This window comes from Oncorhynchus keta, chromosome 10 (assembly GCF_023373465.1).
Source record: "Oncorhynchus keta strain PuntledgeMale-10-30-2019 chromosome 10, Oket_V2, whole genome shotgun sequence".
NCBI classification, from domain to species: Eukaryota; Metazoa; Chordata; class Actinopteri; order Salmoniformes; family Salmonidae; genus Oncorhynchus; species Oncorhynchus keta.
In genome coordinates, this window is record NC_068430.1 from 66,993,476 (window position 1) to 67,019,860 (window position 26,385).

A 26,385-nucleotide genomic window follows, 5' to 3' on the forward strand; every position below is an offset into this window, starting at 1 on the left:
ATTGATTAATTGTTCGACAAAAAACGATAGGATAGCATTCATAATATTCAAAAACAGTGACATCAAGATTTCTGCCCACTTCTATTCAATATAACAGTTGGTGAGAGTGGTGAGATGCTTTCAAACTTCTTCTCTACCTCAAGACCACGTACGTCAAGCACTCAAGTCATTAGATACATTGTTCATCCAGACTCTTCACTGAATCATCTCTGACTTGATACATTGTCTGTTTTATAAAGGGTCCCACCAAATATCCAAACCCATCCTAAATTTCACGAGGTTGACCTCATCAATACAATTATGAAAAATAACTTGCGATGTCCACTGGTTCCACTTTGGAGAGAGGTCACAGGGTCACAGACTACATCACATAAAACGTTGATGGGGCAATAGAAGTAGAATAGGTGTCACTAACACAAACACTCAACTCAGAGACCTTAACCTAAAGTATATTTCTATATATGTCCCTAGAGCTGTCAGGGTGCCCTTCAGTCACCTACAATCATCCAGCTGATGCCCCAGCATGAGGATGGTGATGCAGAGGAGAGGAATGACATCATCATGTGATTGCCCTCCTACTTGCATGTCCTCCCCTGGGTACAGACATGCCTGCCGGGAGTCTCTCACTCTCTTTTTCTCTATCCTTCTCTTTCAATGAGGGTGGGATACTGTATCAACCAAGCCTCCACTTCCTCCCTTATCCATTTCTCTTGCAATCCCCCTTTCCCTCCCACCTCTCTCTCTCTTCCTATCCCCCGTTCTTCTCTCCTCCTTTCCTGAGCTGAAGGAGAAGCCCTCAACCCCCCCTCCCCTTGCCATACCCTCCGCAAGCAGCCCTGGCTCAGCCAATCAGTGTACGGTGGGGGCAGGGCTTAGCTGACCACCATTCCAGTGCAGCACTGCATCCACCAACAGACAGGCAGCTAGCAGGGAGCAGCTAGAAGAGCTAGCACCACAGCACTGAGACACAGACAAGACACTGTGTGTGCCTATGTGTGTGCAACCAAGGCACAGCTTCTTCTTCTTCACTATTATGTTCAAAGGGAACTAGGGCAGCTCAGGTCTGCGTTTCCTCCTCATTAGAATAAAGAAGGGATCAGTGAAGGACAAGAGCGAGCTTGGATATCGGTTGTTCTTTCCTCCCTTTTCTCTCACCTCCCTCCGTTCGTCAGTCGCTGACAGCCCTCGCATACGTGCAGGCAGGATGATAGCGGCACAGCTTCTGGCATATTACTTCACTGAGCTGAAGGATGACCAGGTTAAGAAGGTGAGTGACTACAACACTTTTACTGTACTCTTCCCTCTAGAATGGGTCAGTTTTGCAAGAGTAGACGCTGCTGACAGTCATGGACACTGGTTGATGGTTGATGCTATCTGCATATCAATATGCCTCTGGGACATGTGATGAGGCTGGGCGAGGATGGAGCTTTGGGAGGGAAGCCATGATGGACATCTGATTTAATATTGATGAGTGGTTAGTCTTGTCTAGAGTAAGTGTTGGAACAGGAGTGCGCAGTTTTTAATAAACACACTGTGTGTCCTTGAGATTAGGATGTGCCAACTTGGTGGGCTAGCTGGTGGTGGTCGTGATGCAGTGCATGCTAGCCCCCCTCTCATCACTAAGGAGTGTTTCTGGGGCGTCTGTTGCCGGGGCGTCTGAAGCAGACAGGTGTCTGTGAGCTAGAGGCTCTGGAAGCTGTGAGCACTTCCTCTCTCCCTCCCCCTCTTCTTCTCTCTCTCTCTCCCTCTCCATCGTCATGGAAACGGTTAAAGTGCCAAACCCCACCTTGCCTCGCCATCCTCCTCCTCTGACACTAGGCCTGTAACCAAATCAATTCCCTCGTTCATTCCCGTGGATAGGAGGGGACACGCCCGTTAGTGATAGACAGATGTGCTCGTTCTCTGACGAAGTGTGGGATAGGATTTGTGATGTCATACGTGACGTGTAGTGCAGCATGTGCACGTGCCCCTAGTACTGTAGCTAGTTACTAATGTGTGATTCACCACAGCAGTGAAAATGTTAAGGCCCCTGGGAATAAACTCAGTTAACCATTACATTCCTGATTAAGACCTGTATGAGGGCTGATTCAGCAAAATATTAAATGATCTTAATCATTACATTTTTTTGATGCCCCAAAATTGTACTAATACTTACCATTGTGATGAAAACAGATGGTCTCTGATAGTGTGCATTTCATTAGTTTGTAGCCTACTACTACTTAATTACTAGCGTCACACACATACTCGTCTCTATGTGAAGGCTGCACAATGCTATTTATATCAGGACAATCATTCTCCAGCTATCGGCTCTACAGCAGTAATATTTTTCAGCTCAGCTCTTCTTTTTGGAGCCCCATAGTGACTGGTGAATACTAATGCCACTGCAAGAGATTATATAATAATATGTGGATCCTATCCAGTTGTTCCCTGTGGATTTTGTTCCATTGCACTCTGGAATAATATAACAACTTGTAATGTCTGTCTGTCTTCATATTGCTAAGTACCTGCACTCCATCATTGGTTGAGTAATATACAGTATCATAACGATACATAATAGTTAGGGTCAGTAAAACTCAAGACCCTAATCTTCGTATATACTGTATCATGATGACATATCATCATAACATATTGTATCCATTCTTTCCTGTGGTGGTCTATAGATCGACAAGTACCTTTACTCCATGCGTTTCTCTGACGAGACGCTGCATGACATCAAGTGTCGGTTCCGGCGGGAGCTGGAGAACGGGCTGGGCCGCGACACCAACACCACCGCGACCGTCAAGATGCTGCCCACCTTTGTCAGGTCCATCCCTGATGGATCAGGTAAAGTGTCAAGTCAATACAGGGTCAACTTCAATGCAATAGTGGTTCTGTGTGGTTCAGTTGGTTCACGAGCCAAAACGGGTTCCCGAAAATTGTGCACAAAGTCATCCATTTCATATGATATGTTACATCCTGCAAAAAAGTATTATTATAATATTCCTGCAATTCGGATGATATGTTACGAATTGGAAAGTGCTTAATTAATATCGCCTTCAATCTCTTTAATAAAGTACAGCAATATATACGTACATTGGAAATAATCCACACTGCCTCTCTGCATTACAAAAAAACCTATACATTCATAATCATAAGATAATTGCATGGATCCCATTTGGACCTGCAGCTTGCATATCTACTAGCATGTCCTTTCTTCTAGTAAAAGCACTTTTAACTCTACATTGAAAATAGTGTTCATACTGTAAGCACTTTAAAGCACACTACACTCGCAGCTTATCTATGCTGCAAAAATGTGCTGAGGTGTTTTAAATGGCCTGTGCCATTCTGTGCCATTAGGATTTTTGTGTGTACTGTGTGGCCCCTGTATTTGAACTTGGCAGGTCATATGGCCAACTAGCGCCATTGTTGTGAGCCCAGGAGCAAAACAGTGCTCTCTGTGGCCACTAGAGTGTCTATGGGCTGTCAGTATGATTAGCTGTGCTATAGCAGTGCATGATAACATTTAATATCACTGACGCTGATCATTCAACTGCTAGATACAGAGACACTGAGCGCATGCAAAATTATGCAGGGGTCCACCGTTGGGGTAGTTGGGTTTATTGGGGACAGTTGGGGTTATTTTTGTTCAGTTTATAGCATATAAAATGTATATGTTGTAGTTGAAATTTAAAGTTACAGGTAAGATTTATAGTTTAAGACATGAAAAAAGAGATGAGTTGTTTGTTTCCTTGTTTGTTTATAGCTGATTGCCTGTCAACATCAGTTAAAATGCCCAGCCCTCGTTAATAAATAACTAGAGTATTGGGTTACATTAACAAATGTAATGTTGAATGACAACAGGCAATCTTCCCAGCATAAAGTTACTACTTTGGAGAAGAGGATAGAAAATACCATATGTAAAATGTTTCCTGATAATAAAATGTCAGAAAGCTATTTTGAACTTACTGATTGTAGAGGCCACTGCGGATAGTAGAGCCCACTGATAGTAGAGGCCACTGCTGATAGTAGAGGGCATTGTCAAGAGGTTTACTCCAAACATCCAACCTATGCATAGACCAGGGTGGCCTATCTTTGTTTGTAAACAGAGTGGCCTGTGGACAGTAAATCCTGAGGCCCAACAAGGCTAGCCTTGCAGAGGGGTCGTATCATAAAGCCAGCCTGCCATGAGCAGTTCCCTGTCATCTTGCATGTTATAAATAGCCATAGTTTTCAGCCACTGGACATGAGAGGGTCTGGGAAGGGGGATTCAGTCAAAGTTCAAAGTTGAGGCTATGGTGACAGCTGACAACTGATATGTGTCAAGTATGTGAGATGTGTGCAAAAGTATTATCAACAATTTACTTAGTTACACAGGCCAATCACAAGCCATCAATGCCATGATCAACAAGATAGCAACTCATGCAATATATTTTCTGTGATGGTATTCTCTACAGAGTATGGAAAGATGAATATCAACAGTGGAGAACTCTTTTAACTGCAGGCCCTTTATTGTAAACTACAATCTAGATGGAACAGCAGTACTCTATAACAGTGTTATAACAGAATATTACCTAGTTAGCCTGAGGATAGAATTCTACTTCGCTTTAATGGCAGCTACAAATGGAGCCATCGTCTATTCTGTAGGCCATCAGACACACCTCCATCCAATACAGCTCAGTGACATTTCATTCCAGACAGGTCAAGGGAACAGATTGTGATAATGCTCTGTGGTCAACACCAGACAGATAGTGTAATTAGATCAGCTTAGTGTCTGGAGTACACAAACAGCTTGGTGCTTGATATATACAATCAAATATAAACAGGCCTTTCTTTACCTTTTGAGGACAGAGTATGATTTTGTCTCCCTTCCTAGAATGACATAATCCTGACATATAGCACCTGGCAGGCAATCAATTCAGTTCACCTAAAAGGAATTTTTTCGAAAGTAACACGCTGCTTGAAAGACACTAGAAAATAGGTAATGTTGTTAATGTATTTTCTTCTCTGTTTTTATTTTATTTTCTCCAATCTGACAGAAAAGGGGGATTTCTTAGCTCTGGATCTGGGTGGCTCCAACTTCCGTATTCTGCGCGTGAAGGTGACACAAGACAAGAAGCAGCCGGTTCAGATGGAAAGCCTGGTCTACGAGACCCCTGAGGACATTATCCATGGGAGTGGGACGCAGGTCAACAACACCACAAAACACCACCAAAAAATAAAAAACACCCTCAAAAATACAACAAAACAAACTCAAACACAACCAAAAACACCCTCAAAACTGCCCAAACACTCCCAGACCATTGGCGATAGTCTCATTCACTGACATCAGAGGTTCACCGGGTCAAACAATAAGGATCACTCTGTATAAAAGCAGTCACTCAATATTGTTGTATGGATCTGTTTGTCCTATGAAGTGGGTGTGACATCAAGACCCCCATCACTACACTGTTGACATCTGTTGACTGTTGAAACTCCCGGAGAGAGGGCAGTTGGCAACAGTAACGTGATACCCACAACAATTCTGTAACGAGAGAGATCAATTGTAATTGGTTGAAACAAAAAAAACATTCCACACTGTAACCTATAGGCCTACAGAGTGGTCGTAGTGGAGGACTGACTTGAAGAACTGCTGGCCACCATCATGATTTACCAATTCAAACCAGTTCAATTGTTAATTAGGGGTTTGACAAGCCAATAGGGTTGGGTTGCTTCTACTGTTATTATGTGTAATTGTATAACTGCGTGCTTCTGTCTCACTCCTCAATGCAAGTTATTTTTATGTCTGTAGCTCTTTGACCATGTCGCAGAATGCCTTGGTGACTTCATGGAGAAGCAAAAGATCAAGGATAAAAAACTCCCAGTAGGATTCACATTCTCCTTCCCATGTGCACAAACTAAACTGGACGAGGTAAGAGGTTCCAATAATGTATGCTTTTATAATGTTTTAATGCTTTATTTGAGATGTTGAGAAACCACAATAAATGGCATAATTGGTTTAATTATATTTAAGTATAAGACCACTTTTAGGGTTTGAGTTTGCACAGTTCTGTTGTAGAGTATACAACTGCGGGGGTGGTACCTGCCTGGGGGACAAAATCCTCATTTTAAAAGCCATTTTAAAAGCCAACACTAGCCAACACCAGTTAACACCAGCTAAAACTAGCTAAGACTAGCCAAAACCAGCTAACTCTAGCTAAGACTAGCCAACTCTAGCCAACACTAGCTAAGACTAGCCAACACCAGTCAACACCAGCTAACACTAGCTAAGACTAACACTAGGTGGTCATAGGACAGATTTATTAAAGAAAGTGCTGTCTGTTAAAGGCCGTCTTAGTGACTTGGACAAAGAAGTTTAAAGTGAGTGGTGTAGAAGGCATGGACGTTGTGAAACTTCTGAACAAGGCCATCAAGAAACGAGGGGTGAGTTTTCTTATTTCTTAACCATAATTGAATTACCACGTGTGCCACTGGAAGAGAATTAGAAAACATATTGTATTTGTCAGGACTATGAAGCTGACATCATGGCAGTGGTCAATGACACAACCGGAACAATGATGACCTGTGGGTTCGACGATCAACGATGTGAAGTTGGCATTATCATTGGTGAGGATACACAGCATTCAAGACATGTATGTTTGCATACACTCAAAAGGGTTATTGATAAAAGGTGGTAAAAGAACTGTGCAGCTTGCCAATGGCAAAGAATGATGTGTCATTGTAGACTCATGTTACTTCTAAAATTAAGTGAAAATTAAGCAGATGCCCATTTTGCGGCACAGCATTCTCCTGTGGCTTGCCGTAGTGCTCCAGACAGGTTATTTACTAGGCTGGGTGTACTTTCAGGTACTGGTACTAATGCCTGCTACATGGAGGAGCTGCGGCACATTGACCTGGTGGAGGGAGACGAGGGCAGGATGTGCATCAACACAGAGTGGGGGGCGTTCGGGGACGACGGGTCCCTAGAGGACCTCCGTACAGAATTTGACCGGGAGATCGACCGCGGCTCCCTCAACCCTGGGAAACAGCTGTAAGTCAAGACAGCAGGGCCTACATGGTACTCGGGACTGCTATGTGGAATATGTGTTGATAGTTGTTGCTATAACGGACTTATGACCTAAAGCTAATTACAGTAAAATTTGTCAGTTAAATTTGTCAGTTAAAAATCACTACAAGTGATAAATATATAGGGCTCCAGGCCAGGGGCTTGCCACCCTCACCGCCAAGATAAAACAGAAAACAGTGTAGACATTGTTCAACCCAAGCAGGTATTTACAAAATCTCTGGGAAGAGTCATGTCACAAAACAATAAATCCTCAGAGAACGTAAAGCTGTGTATTTGTTTACAAGCCCTAAAAATAAACTGACAGTGTCTCTGTTGTGTCTGTGTCTGGGAAGGTTTGAGAAGATGGCCAGCGGGATGTTTATGGGAGAGCTGGTCCGCCTCATCCTGGTCAAGATGGCCAAGGAGGGACTGCTTTTCGAGGGTCGGATAACCCCTGAGCTTCTGACAAAAGGGAAGATCGAAACGAAGCATGTTTCAGCCATTGAGAAGTAAGAGGTCAACCATGGAGTTTCTTCGAAGGAAAATATACACAACTCCATTGTTTTTGTGGACTATATGACCTCCATTACATACAATGAAATGTTATTTAAGGCTAAGTGAGCTGTAGAGCTCATGCACTACATAAATTCTTGCCATTGACCTCTCTCTCCCCATGACAGGAGCAAGGAAGGCCTGACCAAATGCAAAGAGATTCTAACGAGGCTTGGGGTGGAGCCTTCTCAAGAGGACTGTGTTGCCGTACAACACGTGTGCACTATCGTATCCTTCCGCTCTGCGAACCTCATCGCAGCTACACTGGGAGGTATCCTTACTCGGCTGAAGGACAACAAGGGAGCCGCCCGCCTGCGCACCACTGTGGGCATTGATGGGTCGATGTACAAGATGCACCCTCAGTGAGTACTCAAACCTGCAGGAGGTTGATAGGACCTCCTCTGTGCAAGAACACAATAAGAGAACAGGAGGGAATTTCAAAATAGCCACAGGTGTCAAAGAATATGCTGGTCTCTACCACAAGTGATGATGCAATAACATATCAAGATTGCCATTTCCTTGACAAGTACTAGACTTTGATACAAAAATCCAAACAGCTTGTAATCTCTTCCATTCATCCGCCCTTCTCTCTCTGCAGATATGCCCGACGTCTCCACAAGACGGTGCGGCGTTTGGTGCCCGACTCTGACGTCCGTTTCCTGCTGTCCGAGAGCGGAAGTGCCAAGGGTGCTGCCATGGTGACGGCGGTAGCGTACCGTCTGGCCGACCAGACGCGCCAGATCGCCCAGACACTGGCCGAGTTCCGTCTGAGCAAAGCCCAGCTGCTGGAGGTGAAGAAGAGGATGAGGACAGAGATCGAGAACGGCCTGGGGAAAAAGACACACGACTCAGCCACAGTCAAGATGCTGCCCACCTACGTGCGCAGCACGCCTGACGGAACAGGTGACCAACAGGAGGGGGTTGTGGAAGGATGGATGGATGGCAGGAAGGATTTAAATGCGGAATTAATATATCTTCTCACCACTATTCAGAGTTGGCGGGAATCAGTTCCATCTGAATTGTAGTCTAATCAAGAATTCAATTACACCTCCATAGAGGAATTCCTTGTTCAACCGTTAGGGAATAAAATGGGACTGACCCCCGCAAAAGTTTAAAAGCTTCAGTACTTTCGAAATTGGTCTACTTTTTGTACTTTTTGTATAATCCTTGGGCATTTGCATGTTAGAATCCCTTTGTTTTTACTGAACCGTTACCCAATATCCATGCCTAATCTGAACAGAAGATAAATGTCACCGACCTCAAGCAATTTATACAGGTAGAACTATGAGAATCGACATTTGAAGCATGAGAATATCTTATGGAAATAGTGGTAGTTTGTATGGTATTGTAAAATCATTAGCTAATAAGCCAGCTCTCATGTTACAGAAAATGGGGATTTTCTGGCTCTGGATCTGGGAGGGACGAACTTCCGGGTGCTGCTGGTTAAGATCCGTAGTGGGAAAAGGCGTACAGTGGAGATGCACAACAAAATCTACGCCATTCCCATCGAGGTCATGCAGGGCACGGGAGAGGAGGTACAGCAATGGCTGAAATTACTAAATGTCATTAGCCAAAAGCCATTAGATTCGGTCTCAATTCATGAACTATGATTCATCCGTTTTCAAATGTCCAAATAATTGAGTCTAATGTATTTCTGTCTGCACTGAAATAAATACAGTCAGCACATCATCAGTCAGCGTATGATTATTAAAGCCGTTTTTTTCCACCGTTTCCTCCAGCTCTTTGACCACATTGTGCACTGCATCTCTGACTTCCTGGACTACATGGGCATGAAGAGTGCCCGTCTGCCTCTGGGCTTCACCTTTTCCTTCCCCTGCCACCAGAAGAGCCTGGATGCAGTGAGTAGTTTATCTGCTGGCTAACATCTACCCTGGATGAGAACCCAAAATATATCCTGTTACGCAAGAGCCTCCAAAAATGGAATCACTCTCACTGACAATTATGATCAACATTTGCATTTCACAGTATATTTCATTGATCGTTCTGAGTGATAGTCGTGTCTAATGTAACTATAAAATATGTGGATGCACTGAAAATCAAGTCAATGTATTAAGTGATCGTAGAGCTGGGACGATAAACCTAAAATTATTGACACCGAAGGCATTTTGCTGATATCGTTCATTGTGATAAGTAGCATATACTAGAGAAATGTGAAGTTTGAAATTCTATAAGTTTGCTAATATGGGTGATTGTTAATGGGACAATTGACGCTACAACAATACATCTTTGTTTTTTTGTGTGTAATAATAAAATGATGGTGTACATTATAATAAATGTATATATATATATATAAATGTATCGTTCTATTTTAGCGTTATCGCATAAATTTGTGCAATTTATCGCAATATGGATTTTTGGCCATATCGTCCAGCTCTAGGTGATAGGAGCGTAACCAAAAAGTGCCTTTTCTGTTTTTCAGGGTATCCTTGTGAACTGGACCAAAGGCTTCAAATGCACAGACTGTGAGGGTGAAGACGTGGTGGAGCTTCTCCGGGAGGGCATCAAGAGGAAAGAGGTGAGGTTGGACACCACGCCTTATGTCACACCACTGTGATAATATGTAACACCTCCCCACAATATAACTCCATAGAGTAGAATCAAATAACTGGTGTGGAACCAGTTGCCAACAATTTTTCAGTGAGAATCACTATTGGCTCATTGATTTGTTGCTAGAAGTCGCTGGGTGACGTTTTGCCGTTGCCATGACGAAGTCACAGCACCAATTTGCCCTGCACAGCTGCGGTTCCTGACATAGCATTTTCGCCACCTCTCCCACTGCACACCCCCTCCCCTTGTGCTTCTCTGCCTATCTGTGCACCATTGCAGTGCCTTTATTGCACAGACAGCGTCTCCCATGTTTTGCGGCAGAAAAGTCTGAGTGGGAAAAGTCGCTAAATGCTATCAAAACCATAGAAATCCTTTGTGGGAAAACTCCCCAAAGGCAGCCTGAAAAGTAGTGAATTTGTTGCTAGGCTCTTTTATCAATAAAAGTTGCTGGAGGTGTCTGAAAACTTGCTAAATATAGTAACAAAATCACTAAATTGGCAATACTGTGTGGAACTGTCATTACACTCATGCGCCATAACTGAACTGCCACTACACTGTCTCAGTCACCATTAACATTAACACCCCACGTAAAGGTTGATCTCATTCATAACACCATTTATCAACAATAAATCACTTTGGAAATACTGCGTTTGGAAATACTGATACCATCCCAAGTAACAATGTTTCAATTTATTCAACAATGCAAAATGCCAGACCACAATATTTTAAGTTAGCATTAGTTAGCATTAGGAGCATATGCTAGTAGCATATGCAATGTCTCCATTGGCAACTTTCAGCCGTGCTGCAGTAACTCGGTTATACTCAATGTGCTTCGGTCATTCTGGACTTGTTGTTCTGAGGGGTTCTCAGCCCAAATCACACACCAACATGTTTCTCAGTATCTTTTTGATCAATTTCACCTTTTTAGATGGAGGATGGAGTAAGTATTAGTTGAATGTCAATGAGCAAATTGATTCGGGCAAAAATAACAGGTAAAACAGAGCCGCAATGCTAGTCTCAAAAACCTGTCCCTAGGCAACACAGTGACTAGAGCCTGGTTTCAATTATGGACTATTTTGGCATAGAGGAAGTACGTAATTACCTACGTCACTACTTTATTGGCTTGAATAAAATACTAAATATTGGCAAAATAAAAAAATACTAAATATTGGCTAGCAAGATGGAGATCCTATCCTAGGAATACCTAGGATAGGGTAAGTAATCCTTCTCACCCCCCTAAAAGATTTAGATGCACTATTGTAAAGTGGCTGTTCCACTGGATGTCATAAGGTGTATGCACCAATTTGTAAGTCGCTCTGGATAAGAGCGTCTGCTAAATGACTTAAATGTAAATGTAAATCACTTTGGTTATTTTTAACTACTTTAACTAAAACCACTGCAAAGGTTTTTCCTGTAAGTTTTGGTTTTGAATCGCGACGTTCAGGCATGACTGCCTCATGATTTGTTGGAGAGCCAAGATAATAAATTTTTAAATCGATGTACTGTAGGTAGTGACGTAGTTAATCTATAACATAAAGAGTCAATTACTGAAACCAGTCCCTAGTCACTGTGTTGCCTAGGGTTGGATTTCCAGGACTACCGCAATGCAGAGGTGTTGAAATTGTTTAAATAGCATGTTATTAACATGGGAAAATTGTAATAAACAAGAATGCAAAAATGACTGTAAATAGTTATAGGAAACGTATAAGACAAATTAACTTGAGAGTGTTTGTTGTGACCATTGTTGTGACCATTTTTGTGACCAACTTGCGAGTTTATATTTCTAGCAACATCAACAAAAGATCAGGATCTTTACAAATGGGAATGGGAATATGATATATTTTTGTCAATTGTGTGTGTATGCCTGTCTGTCTCCTGTCTGAGCTTCTGCATAATAATGAATGTGTGGAGGGTCAGTGGGTTGCATTGTTCTTGGAGTGCTATTTGAAAGGTTGCCATGTCTGATATCATCTTTCAGTTGAAGCAGCCATTCACTAACATTTCCAGGGGGGAAAAGTGGATAATTCATTGAGAAATAACTGAGAAATAACCATTTGTACACACCAACACTCACACTGAAAATAATATCATGTTTTTTGCTTTACAACATGATGCATGACTCTAAATGGAGGTTTGTTTTCTGGTTGTGACAGTAAATTAAGGTGACGAATGAGGTTACTATTTAAAGCATTGGGTGAAGAAGAAAATGTATAGTTCAACTCACTCAAATGTACTGTTCAACTCATAATGTTGTTTGTGTTGTGTGTATGTGTAGGAGTTTGATCTGGATGTGGTAGCTGTGGTGAATGACACTGTTGGAACAATGATGACGTGTGCATATGAAGAGCCCACCTGTGAGGTTGGACTTATTGCAGGTATACAGTCCACTACTTATTTTAATCAACACAACCTTGTTTTTTCTATCAAATGCAAAATAAGTTGATGAAATTGGATACAACGCTAATGGCTAAAACTTTTATACCAAATTGTATATAATTTACTGTAATGTACATTGTAATAAGCAGTATATCCGCAATACATGTAATACTGTATAGATTTATAGACCTGGGATGTCACGTGCATTATAAACCTAAGACCTGGGATGTCACGTGCATTCTAACAGGGACAGGTAGTAACGCGTGTTACATGGAGGAGATGAGGAACATAGAGACGGTGGAGGGGAACGAGGGACGCATGTGCGTCAACATGGAGTGGGGCGCCTTCGGGGACAATGGGTGCCTGGACGATATCAGGACGCAGTACGACTGCGCCGTGGACGAGAACTCACTCAACGAGGGCAAACAGAGGTGACAATTGAACCGCCAAACTAGTAAATGGCTGAATTTTGTTTTTGTTTTTTTGGCCTGAGTGTTTTGTTAATGGCCTGAGCATGCACCTGTACTTTATCGTATTTGAACCAGAATCCTTTATTGACTCTAAAATACTTTATTGTTATCCATAATAAAATGGTGCTTGGTTGTGATTGTTGGTATGTTAGACTAAGAGTCATCGATGGTCTACTGTACTATGTTCCCTGAGGAAAGATGGGCCAAACTAAATAACTAAGTTATATGCCTCAAATTTTGGGTATGTTTTGGGTATGTTTCACTCCATGTCTCAGGTATGAGAAGATGTGTAGCGGCATGTACTTGGGAGAAATTGTGAGGAACATCCTGATTGACCTGACCAAGCGCGGCTTCCTGTTCCGTGGAAAGATCTCTGAGACGCTGAAGACCAGAGGCATCTTTGAGACCAAATTCCTGTCCCAGATAGAGAGGTAGGGAACATGTGATTAAACTAAAAAATCTCTCGCTGTACTTAAATTTGACCCTATTAACTAAGGATATACACCTGGGGGTGTGCATAAGAATCCTGTTGAAATTTGGGATGTACAGAGATTATCTACGCTGTTGAGAACCAACACTTAATACAATTACAAATTGTTTACAACAATTGCATCTACATTGTTACAAACACATAAGAATATGATAGACACCTTTATGAGACTGTAACCAATATTAGGCCTACCTGTATGCACAAGTAACTATTCAGTATCCAGTGATCCAATGGCTCTTGATGGACCTTTAACCCTTTCTTCCCCCAGCGATCGCCTGGCCTTGCTGCAGGTCAGGGCCATCCTACAGCAGCTGGGTCTGGACAGCACATGTGACGACAGTATCATCGTCAAGGAGGTATGCAGCACCGTGTCCCTCCGTGCGGCTCAGATCTGCGGAGCCGGAATGGCCGGCGTGGTGGACAAGATTCGTGAGAACAGAGGGCTGGACCACCTAGACGTCACTGTGGGGGTTGACGGAACACTCTACAAACTGCACCCACAGTGAGTGATGGAGGGATAGAGAGAGAGGAAGGGAGAGGGAAAAAAGGAGAGCCAGTGTTAGCTCATAGTAAACTAAATCCAAAGCTTCCTTAAAATGTTAAAAGGTGGAAATTAGAAGCATTTCCATAATGACGTGTGATATTAGTGTCAGAGGATAAGGACATTTCACATCTGCTACATCTTGTCTACTTAGATATCATAGAAATAGAACTCTGAGTACAATTGTAATGAATCCGCATCATCAATTCAGTGATACAGTGGGGCAAAAAAGTATTTAGTCAGCCACCAATTGTGCAAGTTCTCCCACTTAAAAAGATGAGAGGCCTGTAATTTTTATCATAGGTACACTTCGACTATGACAGACATAATGAGAAAAAAAATCCAGAAAATCACATTGTAGGATTTTTAATGAATTGATTTGCAAATTATGGTGGAAAATAAGTATTTGGTCAATCACAAAAGTTTATCTCAATACTTTGTTATATACCCTTTGTTGGCAATGACAAAGGTCAAATGTTTTCTGTAAGTCTTCACAAGGTTTTCACACACTGTTGCTGGTATTTTGGCCCATTCCTCCATGCAGATCTGCTCTAGAGCAGTGATGTTTTGGGGCTGTTGCTGGGCAACACGGACTTTCAACTCCCTCCAAAGATTTTCTATCTGGAGACTGGCTAGGCCCCTCCAGGACCTTGAAATGCTTCTTACGAAGCTACTCCTTCGTTGCCCAGGCGGTGTGTTTGGGATCATTGTCATCTTCAATGCCCTTGCTGATGTAAGGAGGTTTTCACTCAAAATCTCACGATACATGGCCCCATTCATTCTTTCCTTTACACGGATCAGTCGTCCCGGTCCTTTTACAGAAAAACAGCCTCAAAGCATGATGTTTCCACCCCCATGCTTCACAATAGGTATGGTGTTCTTTGGATGCAACTCAGCATTCTTTGTCCTCCAAACACGATGAGTTGAGTTTTTACCAAAAAGTTATATTTTGGTTTCATCTGACCATATGACATTCTCCCAATCTTCTTCTGGATCATCCAAATGCTCTTTACATTTACATTTAAGTCATTTAGCAGACGCTCTTATCCAGAGCGACTTACAAATTGGTGCATTCACCTTATGACATCCAGTGGAACAGTCACTTTACAATAGTGCATCTAAATCTTAAAGGGGGGTGAGAAGGATTACTTATCCTATCCTAGGTATTCCTTAAAGAGGTGGGGTTTCAGGTGTCTCCGGAAGGTGGTGATTGACTCCGCTGTCCTGGCGTTGTGAGGGAGTTTGTTCCACCATTGGGGGGCCAGAGCAGCGAACAGTTTAGACTGGGCTGAGCGGGAACTGTACTTCCTCAGTGGTAGGGAGGCGAGCAGGCCAGAGGTGGATGAACGCAGTGCCCTTGTTTGGGTGTAGGGCCTGATCAGAGCCTGGAGGTACTGAGGTGCCGTTCCCCTCACAGCTCCGTAGGCAAGCACCATGGTCTTGTAGCGGATGCGAGCTTCAACTGGAAGCCAGTGGAGAGAGCGGAGGAGCGGGGTGACGTGAGAGAACTTGGGAAGGTTGAACACCAGACGGGCTGCGGCGTTCTGGATGAGTTGTAGGGGTTTAATGGCACAGGCAGGGAGCCCAGCCAACAGCGAGTTGCAGTAATCCAGACGGGAGATGACAAGTGCCTGGATTAGGACCTGCGCCACTTCCTGTGTGAGGCAGGGTCGTACTCTCTAGCAAACTTCAGACGGGCCTGGAGATGTACTGGCTTAAGCAGGTGACACGTCTGGCACTGCAGGATTTGAGTCCCTGGTGGCGTAGTGTGTTACTTTTATTTTTTTTTATTTCACCTTTATTTAACCAGGTAGGCTAGTTGAGAACAAGTTCTCATTTGCAACTGCGACCTGGCCAGGATAAAGCATAGCAGCGTGAGCAGACAACACAGAGTTACACATGGAGTAAACAATTAACAAGTCAATAACACAGTAGGAAAAAAAAGGGGAGTCTATATACATTGTGTGCAAAAGGCATGAGGTAGGCGAATAATTACAATTTTGCAGATTAACACTGGAGTGATAAATGATCAGATGGTCATGTACAGGTAGAGATATTGGTGTGCAAAAGAGCAGAAAAGTAAATACATAAAAACAGTATGGGGATGAGGTAGGTAAAAATGGGTGGGCTATTTGCCGATAGACTATGTACAGCTGCAGCGATCGGTTAGCTGCTCAGATAGCAGATGTTTGAAGTTGGTGAGGGAGATAAAAGTCTCCCACTTCAGCAATTTTTGCAATTCGTTCCAGTCACAGGCAGCAGAGAACTGGAACGAAAGGCGGCCAAATGAGGTGTTGGCATCAGGGATGATCAGTGAGATACTGCTGCTGGAGCGCGTGCTACGGATGGGTGTTGCCATCGTGACCAGTGAACTGAGATAAGGCGGAGCTTTACCTAGCATGGACTTGTAGATGACCTGGAGCCAGTGGGTCTGGCGACAAATATGTAGCGAGGGCCAGCCGACTAGAGCGTACAAGTCGCAGTGGTGGGTGGTATAAGGTGCTTTAGTGACAAAACGGATGGCAATGTGATAAACTGCATCTAGTTTGCTGAGTAGAGTACTGATGGTAGGCTTTGTTACTTTGGTCCCAGCTCTCCGCAGGTCATTCACTAGGTCCCCCTGTGTGGTTCTGGGATTTTTGCTCACCGTTCTTGTGATCATTTTGTGATCATAATTGCTCCCACAGTTGATTTCTTCAAACCAAGCTGCTTACCTATTGCAGATTCAGTCTTCCCAGCCTGCTGCAGGTCTTTAATTTTGTTTCTGGTGTCCTTTGACAGCTCTTTGGTCTTGGCCATAGTGGAGTTTGGAGTGTGACTGTTTGAAGTTGTGGACAGGTGTCTTTTATACTGATAACAAGTTCAAACAGGTGCCATTAATACAGGTAACAAGTGGAGGACAGAGGAGCCTCTTAAAGAAGAAGTTACAGGTCTGTGAGAGACAGAAATCTTGCTTGTTTGTAGGTGACCAAATACTTATTTTCCACCATAATTTGAAAATTAATGAATTAAAAATCCTACAATGTGATTTTCTGGATTTTTTTTCTCTCGTTTTGTCTGTCATAGTTGACGTGTACCTATAATGAAAATTACAGGCCTCTCTCATCTTTTTAAGTGGGAGAACTTGCACAATTGGTGGCTGACTAAATACGTTTTTGCCCCACTGTATGTCCTATAAGAGACAATTATCCTTATACTCGTCTATGTGTGCCTGTCTCTCCAGCTTTTCCCGGATCTTCCACCAGACAGTGAAGGAGCTCGCCCCCAAGTGTAACGTCAACTTCCTGTTGTCGGAGGATGGGAGCGGCAAGGGTGCAGCCCTCATCACAGCCGTGGGCTGTCGCCAGAGAGCGCAAGAGGCGCAGCAAGCGGCTCAGCAAGCGCAATGAGTCGCCCCTCCCATCACCTGTACAACAACCTGCTACTCCAACTTTTCTTCCACCCACTGCACAGCTCTTCTCTCCATCTCCCCATAGCCCCGACAGCCGTGACTCCACCTGGCCACTCTCACAGCCGGAGACATGTCCGCATGCATAGGGAAGTAAAAATACTAGAATATTTCACCTTTATTTATTTATAATGCACCAGAAGGGTTTATCATTTAAATGTTTGTAAATTGTCCTCGATAGCATGTTGTCTTAAGTATCTGATAAATATAGTGCAAAACGTGTGTATTGTATAACAAAAGTTGGATTTTGCACCAAACAAAAAGTTCTCTGTACTTTCTACTGGATATGCGAGTTACAAGAGTAATAGTATTTTGGTGGAACTCTCAATTGAACCATTGAAAATGTAATCCAATGAATGATACAACAACTCCTTTATAGTGATTACACTCTTTATATATCTTTTCCAAAAAGGCCTGTGTTTATAGGGTGGAAAGCAAGAGTCACAGCTGTAAAAAGTCATAATTTTACACACCACCTACATACTATTTTCACACAATGTACTAGTCTACTACTATTTTTTTGTGTAAATGTATGTCAAAAGTAAGTCACATAATACAGTATTCCCCCCCGTCCCCCCCAGTTAAAGTGTACTACCTTGTTGCTACATAAATGTGAATTACTACTATACCTTAGGTGTTGTGTTTTGTGTTCATTCCCACCTATACCTACGCATTGTGTGCAGAAATAATACATGTTCATTGGGCCCCAAGACAAGAGTGGCTACTCCGAGCGCTTCTGTGTGTACTTGTGGCTGAATGTCTCTGTGAGTTCTACTGTAACATGACCTGAATGTCTCTGCGAGTCCTACTGTAACATAACCTGAATGTCTCTGTGAGTCCTACTGTAACATGACCTGAATGTCTCTGTGAGTCCTACTGTAACATGACCTGAATGTCTCTGTGAGTCCTACTGTAACATGACCTGTAGCTTTACATGTCCAAAGCTCTATGAAGACTGCATGCCTTATTCTGAGACAAATGGAGGGTCCTGGATCCTTTTATTTTATATATCAAAATAGATTTGTGTTCCAAACTGTGACAAGTGAATTCATTAAATTATATTTTGTTGTGCAGTAAATACTGTGGAGATGTCTCTTTCTTAGAATTTCACTGTACAGGTGGAGCTGATTCTACAATCAGCTTCAAGACATAGCAAAAGACAACACCAATGGTGGATGGGCTATTTTAAACCTAAATAGACATAATTATTCAACTCAAGGGTTCTTCCTTGTTGTCTATCACCAAAGAAAAATCAGAATTCATTAAAGGTAGACATGATGTTTAAAATTCCATATAAAACTTAGTTTAGGTAAAGCAGTGGTTCTCGAATGGTTTTGCATCGGGACACAAATTGAACATGGTTGTTGTCTCAGTTGCGATCCAATACTAGCATCACCAAAATGCAATCTGGAAAACTATTTGAAATGCTATATTGATAGTAAATGTACAAATTATAAACTGGGAACAACAGTCCCACATTTTTTCATTGTCAATCATACCATGTTGCCCATATTATTGATGAAGAATGTTAAACTCAATGATTTGAGACCTCTAAATCAGCGAAGTCTAAATAGCGCTGTTAATAACTATATTGAAAATACTGTGATTGAAAAATAGTTCAGATGTTAAATTATTAAAACATATAGGGTCATTATAATTTCTACAAACGTGCTACTTGGTTTTAAGTAGTTTAAGTTCAGACTGCACTATTCTTAATTTACAAATAATACAATTATAATATTTATTTTTTACTCAAGACACTCGCGACCCTTTCAAAACCTCGTTCGCGACCAACCAGTTGAGAATCAGTGAGCTAAATTATTAAAGTTACAATTATGCACCACATGTAGCTAACCATCCATATATATACAGATCTGTGTGTGATTCTTGCACAAAGTCTGTGCAGTCACTGGCACTGTTTTTACAGCAGAAATATTGGAGGAATACGCGCTAATTCTAACTGTTAGATATTTGTTTACAGAAATGCATGCATATTAATATACTCGTATTATTATCGCTGCACACTGCAGATATGTAAATACGGTAGAATAATTGTCGATAGACGAAATAGGTCGAAGACCAATGCAAGAAGGCTGTGCTAGCCAGGAAGCTAACTAGCTAGCTAACGTTAGTTTGTAGCTAGCTTGCCATTTTCAACCAGTGGCCAGCTAGTCAAGTTAGCCATGCTAATTGAACCGTGGTAGGTGTCAGCTTTGGTTATTAGAATTTATTGTAATGTCAATAAATTTCTACAAACCACATGCTCGTAGTTCATGCAAATGCACACCGAAGATGTTTGTGTGCTCACGAGACTGAATTCGTAAAGGAGAATGTCAACCTACAAAACATTGGCTTGATAGCTAGCTAGCCTATGGTAGCATTTACTGTGACAATTTGACAGTTATTTGCCTGTCTGGTTGCATAGATATTTTTGTCTGAGATAGGCCTATTGACATAGCTATGTCTTACGAAATATAATATCATGATGCATTACATTTATATAATCGACATTATTGCAATTCACACATACCGCTCTGTCCACTGTCACTCAACCACACAAAAAAGGGCTTTAGCTAGCAGATCATTATTATTTGTTTAATTATCATCATGCGCTGTTGTCTGTCCCACGCGCCCACTTTTTCCCGCCCTTATAAATCACTTGCCTTGTCCAATCAGGCATGTTACTGTGGTCATTTGTGTGTAACCTTTATTTAACTAGGCATGTCAGTTAAGAACAAATTCTTATTTACAATGATGGCCTTGGGACCAGTGCCTTGTTCAGGAGCAGAACGACACATTTTTAACTTCGGGATTCGAGCTAGCAACCTTTTGTTTACTGGGCCAACACTCTAACCACTAGGCTACATGCCCCATTTAGTACAGGACACTGCCACCTGCTAATTATTTGCTATTAATTGTCATTTTGTACCTGTGGGATAAAAACAAAATATTGTAAGGATTTAGCTAGATCAGTTATATTATGTTACAGAACATACAATACTCTTGTTGAACATAATTTTATCTTTGCTTCCAGCGGGGTTGCACTGAGAGCTTGAGGTGACTGACTGCATGGTTAGGGGTGCCCTGCAAGACTGCCAAGGAAACCCACTCCACCAAAGCAGGTGCATCACTCAGGTAACCTCACACATCCTATTATACCTCCTGACACAGTGGATACAACTTCATTACCTCTAAGCAGCCCGATGAGTATTTAAGGGGAGGTACCCGGCCCCGCAGTACCCCCTTCCCTCCCTGCCTTCCCTCCCCTTCAAGCTGATTCAGAGCCGACAGACTCTCTTCCAACCCACCCCGTCCCTCATCCTCAGGCCATGGCTGCGGGCACGGAGACGGTGCACTACATCCACCTGCACAACTCCAGCCAGTCTGTTCTGGAGGCTTTACGGACGCAGCGGCGTGAGGGCCTCTTCTGCGATGTGACGGTGCGCATCCACGACGCCTCGCTGCGTGCCCATGCCTGCGTGCTGGCCGCTGGCAGCCCCTTCTTCCAGGACAAGCTGCTGCTGGGCCACTCTGAGATCTCGGTGCCGCCGCTGGTCCCCGCTGAGACGGTGAAGCAGCTGGTGGATTTTATGTACAGCGGCTCGCTGGTGGTGGTGCAGTCGCAGGCCCTCTGCATCCTCACCGCCGCCAGCATCCTGCAGATTAAGACGGTCATCGACGAGTGCACCCAGATCATCTCCCAGAGGAAGGTGGCTGCTGCTGCGGCCGCCGCAGCAAGTGGAGGAGGAGGGGGGATGACAGCTGGGGTCCTGCCCAAGCAGGAGGAGCGGGGAGGGGGTAAAGGGAGGGACAGCGGTGGTGGTTGTATTGGTGGGGGTGGCGCAGTCAGCGGTGATGGGGGTTACCAGAGCTTCTCGAACTTCGCCTTGGGGGACTGCGGGGCGAGCAACATGGTCACAGGCCTGGGCGGAGCAAACTTGAACGTTAATGTTAGTGAGAGCGGCCCAGGAGGCGCTCTGGAGCAGGCTAACCCAGCGGGGCTGATGGCTCTAGCTGACATGGGCAGCCCCGGGGCCCTGTGTGGGGCTGACGGGCTAAGCTCAGGGGCTGCCGGGGTCCTCATGAAGAACTCAAATTGCACCCAGGATGTGAGGTACAAGCTGAGAGACCTGCTAGCGGCAACCGCTAACGGCGCTAATGCTGGAAGCTCAGGGAATCTCTCGGTCGGCTGCAGCTCTGGTGTCAGCAGCGTGGACAGCATTGGCCGGGACAGTATCCGCAGCAACGCGGCTGACCTCTCGGAGGAGCTTGTGGGGATGGACAGATACTGCGAGGAGGAGGAGATGGATGGACATCACAGAGGGAGAGACTTGGACAGAGACAGAGGGGCAGGAGGACACAGCCGCAAGCAGAGGCAGCCACTCAGGCTTCAGGTAAGTTCCCAATGGTTACAGTTGTAAGGCAGGCAGATATGCAGCCAGACATCATAAAGTGAATAAAGCAGGACTTCTAGACGGCAATTACTCTCATTGTGTCATTGCTGGGAATTAAGCTATAGATCTGAACGTTTCAGCAATAAACATAATTGAAAGGAAGTTGCTGTCCAGAAGTTTTATATTAGGCTATCCTCCTAGTTAATGTTCCATGGACTGATTAAACAGTGAACACCCCTTCTATGGGTCATTAAACATGTTAAGTTTTGGATGGAGTGCCAACTAGCACCTCTTTTTAGTTGTCGTTACATTGTACCTAAGCCAATTATGTATACTTAGAAAAAACGGTTCCAAAAGGGTTCTTCGGCTGTCCACATAGGGGAGCCCTTTTTGTTCCAGGTAGAACCCTTTTGGGTTCAATGTAGAACATGTAACCCAAAAGGGTTCTTCAAACCCTTTTAGGTTCTAAATTGCACCTTTTTTCTTCATTTGTCCATTGAGAAATTGATATCTAAGCAATAAGGGGGTGTGATATATGGCCAATATTCTACAGCTAAGGGCTGTTCTTATGCACAATTTAACGTTTATGCCTGGATACAGCCCTTAGCTGTGGTATATTGGCCTTATACTACAAACCCCCAAGGTGCCTTATTGCTATTATAAACTGGTTTCCAACATAATTAGAACTTTAAACAAGTATTTTTTGTCATACCCGTGGTATACGGTCTGATAAACCACGGCTTTCAGCCAATCAGCATGCAGGGCTCGAACGACCCGGTTTATAATTGTCTTTTTACTGTCTTCACATTCCTGACCATACACCACAGTTTGAAACACCAATTTTAGACTCTATACTCTAATTAACTATATATTTTTCTTTACCTTCTCTTAGGTTCTTGTAGGAGAGGAAGTGGTGGTGAAGGATGAAGGCGTGCAGGAGCCGGATGGAGGGGTCTTCGGCTTGGAGGAGGGAAGACGTGTTGAAGGGCAGGAGGGCACACAGGAATCCATGGCAACCTTTGGCCAGGTGAGTCTTGTTTTGTCCTAGACAGCAACTTGTTGTTGGTGCATGGTGCTGGCAAAAAATACCAGGGTTGTGGGTTCAAAATCCGTATGGGCTGCATGTTCGGAATCTGTAAATTGCTTTGGATAAAAGTGTCTATACTCATTATTTTATCATTATCACAGTTTTATAGACATTTCAAGGTTGTGTATTAGGGCTAATTAAGTTAGTTAATAGTTATAAGTGAATTCTGTCTCTCTGTCTTACAGGAGGGTGTGTTCTATGATGAGGCTGGAGTTTTCTCCCCCGAGGCTTTCTGGCCCCAGAACGAGCCGGCTCAGGCCATGTCCTTCAACCCCAGAGGAAGAGGAAACAAGCTACTGTCTCCATCTACCTCCTCACAGTCCATCAACAACCAGGTCAGTTACAAATGTAAACATCGTTTTAAAATAGTTATTGCAACAATTTGTAGACTTTAATCATGAAAGTCGTTGGTGGCCATTATTTCAATTCCTGTTTCCCTTTCAGCTACTTTTTCAGTACCCAGTCAGCCAATCACAGCCATCAGCCTCATTCTTTGTGGGCGGACCGATGGTGATTGACAGCATGGCAGGAACGGAGCACAGCCAACAGGCTCCGCCCCCGGCACCAATGACCCCTGCTCTGTCAACCTGTGGCACGCCAGGCCCCTCCCCTTCCTCCCAGGGTTCTGAGACGTCCTTCGACTGCACTCATTGTGGGAAATCGTTACGTTCCAGGAAGAACTACAGCAAGCACATGTTCATACACTCCGGTAGGCCACCACTTTCTATATATACTAGTTACTATCACTTCCTTCAAAACATTTACTGTTCATGATTGTTGTATACACATGTTAAAACTCCACATAACAGATAGTGTCTCTGATACACATGTCATACTAACAGATCCTATTTTCTGTTGTGTGTGCCTCAGGTCAAAAGCCTCATCAGTGCAGCATCTGCTGGCGCTCCTTCTCCCTGCGCGACTACCTCCTCAAGCACATGGTGGTGCACACGGGCGTGCGCGCCTTCCAGTGCTCTGTGTGCGGCAAGCGCTTCACACAGAAGAGCTCACTCAACGTGCATATGCGCACGCACCGGGCCGAGCGCACCTTCCAGTGCACCGTGTGCCACCGGGCCTTCACCCACCGCACCCTGCTGGAGCGCCATGCCCTGCAACACGCCCATCACGGGGCCAACCAGGGCCAAGGGCAGGGACAGGGCCTCCTGGAGACCCCCAAACACAGCCCTCCAGCCCTAGCAGGGCCCTCGGGCATATGCGGCCCAGCTGGGATGGGCGGCACCATGACCAACATGCCCAGCCACGGGCCTCCCTCCTAGAGGGAGAGGGGGGGGGCAATCTCAAACTGATCCATCACCCCTATCCTGGAGCCCTTTTCTGTTCCGAGAGGATTGCTAGGTATGAGCAACATGGTTGATGCTCCATCTAGACCTATTGGAGGCTGGATGGAGTTTGTGCCATATTTCTCACACCTATGAAGCCCTTGCAGATATGCAAGAGGGAGTTGCCAATGATGGAAAAAATGGGAGATAATTGGTTTGGGATTGGGGAAGAAAAAGAGAGGAAAAGGGAGAGAGGCAGAAAGCTGTCTAATTGCTGGAGATTGAAGGGAGGACATGTAGGAGGGGTGAGAAATAGAGAGACAGAAAAGGGAAAGGGAGAGAGAAAGCAAAACAAGCCACAGCTAGAAAAAGAGTGCAGGGTGATGAACCGATGAAGAAGAGAGCGAATTAATCAATGAGAGTTACCATCATACATCAAGACGACATAGGAACACCATTACATGCAGGAGGCACTGGACGACCCAGGATCATATACCTCTAAACAGGAAGAGACAAGAAATGAATTAAGGACACAACTTTTATTTTGAAATGTGACAAACGTTTCAGCATGTTTTACACACCTCAAAGAATACCTCGGCAGTCCAAAGACAGGCATTATGCTACACATGTTTAATAGCTACTTCAAACAGCAAAACAGTGGGAACTAAAGCTACCTGAAATCCCTTCCTTTTAAAACCTTACTAAAAAGAATTGACATAATATTCCTTTACATTGTCAATATGAGTTTATTTGTCGCTCATTTGTGATTTATTGATGAAGATGAAAACAATAAGGCAACGAATTAAAAAAGTGAAAAGGGATCTTTCAACTATAAGTGACACTTTTTGGGATAAATGAGAAAATCTGTACTTTTATCAGGCTTTCTAATCCATGTGTATGGGGTTATGTGTGCTTTTGGGGCACTTGCCAATGAATGGGAAGGTTTGTTGCTGTGAACTATAAAAATGTTCTCCAACGGCTTCATTTAATACTTAATGAAAATGTTTTTATTGTAACGAAATAAATCATGAGGAAAATACAATCACCCAGAGTGGAATTAATTACCACGTTAATATTTATTACAATTTGACAATGATACTATGCACAATACATTTTTGCACATTGTGTAATTTAATTCAGCTTTATATGTTGTCCTACCCTAGATATTTGACCTTAGAAAAATATATTTGCCCTAAGATCACCAATGTATATTATATCATGGAGATCTTAAAATGTTTAGTCTTTTGTTTTCAACCTCCCACCTTAAAGGTGATTTTAGATATGCAGTAAATAGACACTCCTAAACATAAAGGGCAACTGAGCCAGTAAGACCAGTAATACCCCTTTAAGATCCCTTCTGGTCCTCACTATAAATTTTACATAAAATGTCCCCCACAATGAAGAAACATTCTACTTGATCAGGATGATCTCCTTGAGCTACGCACTGTTCTGATGATTCACTAATCTCTATAATGGGAATCTGTTAAAGCCCTGTTAATAGGAAGTTGACATGATTTATAGATCAGTTAAATCTGTTCTGCATATAGTTCCGACCAACCCTTGTGAACAAACAGGTGATTAGGCTGTTCCAGAGATTTTCATATCCTCAGCAACTCAAATGTTTCTAGTACATTTTTTCTGAGGTGGACCTGTGTACAGTAATGTATTATGTGTGCTTAAAGCCATGTCAGAAGAACGCAACCATTATTGTAATGATGTACTGTGTTTTGCATTTTTTTATTTAGCTTTCTTTGAGTGAAGGGGATGATAAATGTCTTCTTTTTTTGTGCAAATTTGAATATAACTGCAAGTCAAATATGTCATAATAAAATATGTAATTTTATAAAGCACCAATCATGCTATGTATACCACATGTTTTATGTATGGAAAAGCTAAAAGGCATGATATAACTTTTTATGAAAAATTACATGTACGTACTTCAATGGCTTTATTGAATTTTAGAACATGATTTTAAACATTTCAAACATTTCTTTCTCCAAATAAAGTATGGCTACAAGTCAACTTGTTGTCCTACAGTTGATTATTTGACCAAAAGGTATAGGGGGTTAAAACAAGCGTATGTATTCTTATCAAAATACTTTTGAATATCTTTTGTTTTAGGTTTGGTTTTATCCCATTCTAAAAACAAGTAATACAT

At 43.2% G+C, this 26,385-nt stretch overlaps 2 protein-coding genes across 3 annotated transcripts; both read left to right on the forward strand.

The window, feature by feature from the left end:
• Positions 1–889: 889 nt before the first annotated feature.
• LOC118389288 (hexokinase-1-like) lies at positions 890–18,544 on the forward strand. Its single transcript, XM_052527743.1, has 18 exons — positions 890–1,267; positions 2,661–2,823; positions 5,016–5,164; positions 5,768–5,887; positions 6,304–6,399; positions 6,483–6,582; positions 6,823–7,006; positions 7,375–7,530; positions 7,702–7,935; positions 8,172–8,476; positions 8,960–9,108; positions 9,313–9,432; positions 10,014–10,109; positions 12,417–12,516; positions 12,765–12,948; positions 13,263–13,418; positions 13,746–13,979; positions 17,242–18,544. The coding sequence occupies exons 1-18, from the start codon at positions 1,205–1,207 to the stop codon at positions 17,405–17,407; spliced, it is 2,775 nt and encodes a 924-aa protein (XP_052383703.1). The 5' UTR covers positions 890–1,204; the 3' UTR covers positions 17,408–18,544.
• Positions 18,545–18,669: 125 nt separating this feature from the next.
• On the forward strand, positions 18,670–26,249 carry LOC118382953 (zinc finger and BTB domain-containing protein 45-like). Of its 2 annotated transcripts, none has more exons than XM_052527744.1 (7): positions 18,670–19,666; positions 20,501–20,601; positions 20,793–21,860; positions 22,753–22,887; positions 23,133–23,282; positions 23,392–23,656; positions 23,818–26,249. In XM_052527744.1, the coding sequence occupies exons 2-7, from the start codon at positions 20,536–20,538 to the stop codon at positions 24,222–24,224; spliced, it is 2,091 nt and encodes a 696-aa protein (XP_052383704.1). In that variant the 5' UTR covers positions 18,670–19,666; positions 20,501–20,535; the 3' UTR covers positions 24,225–26,249. The 2 variants fall into 2 exon arrangements, with proteins under 2 accessions (XP_052383704.1, XP_035625499.1); XM_035769606.2 differs by lacking the exon at positions 18,670–19,666 and adding an exon at positions 19,697–20,418.
• Positions 26,250–26,385: the final 136 nt, after the last annotated feature.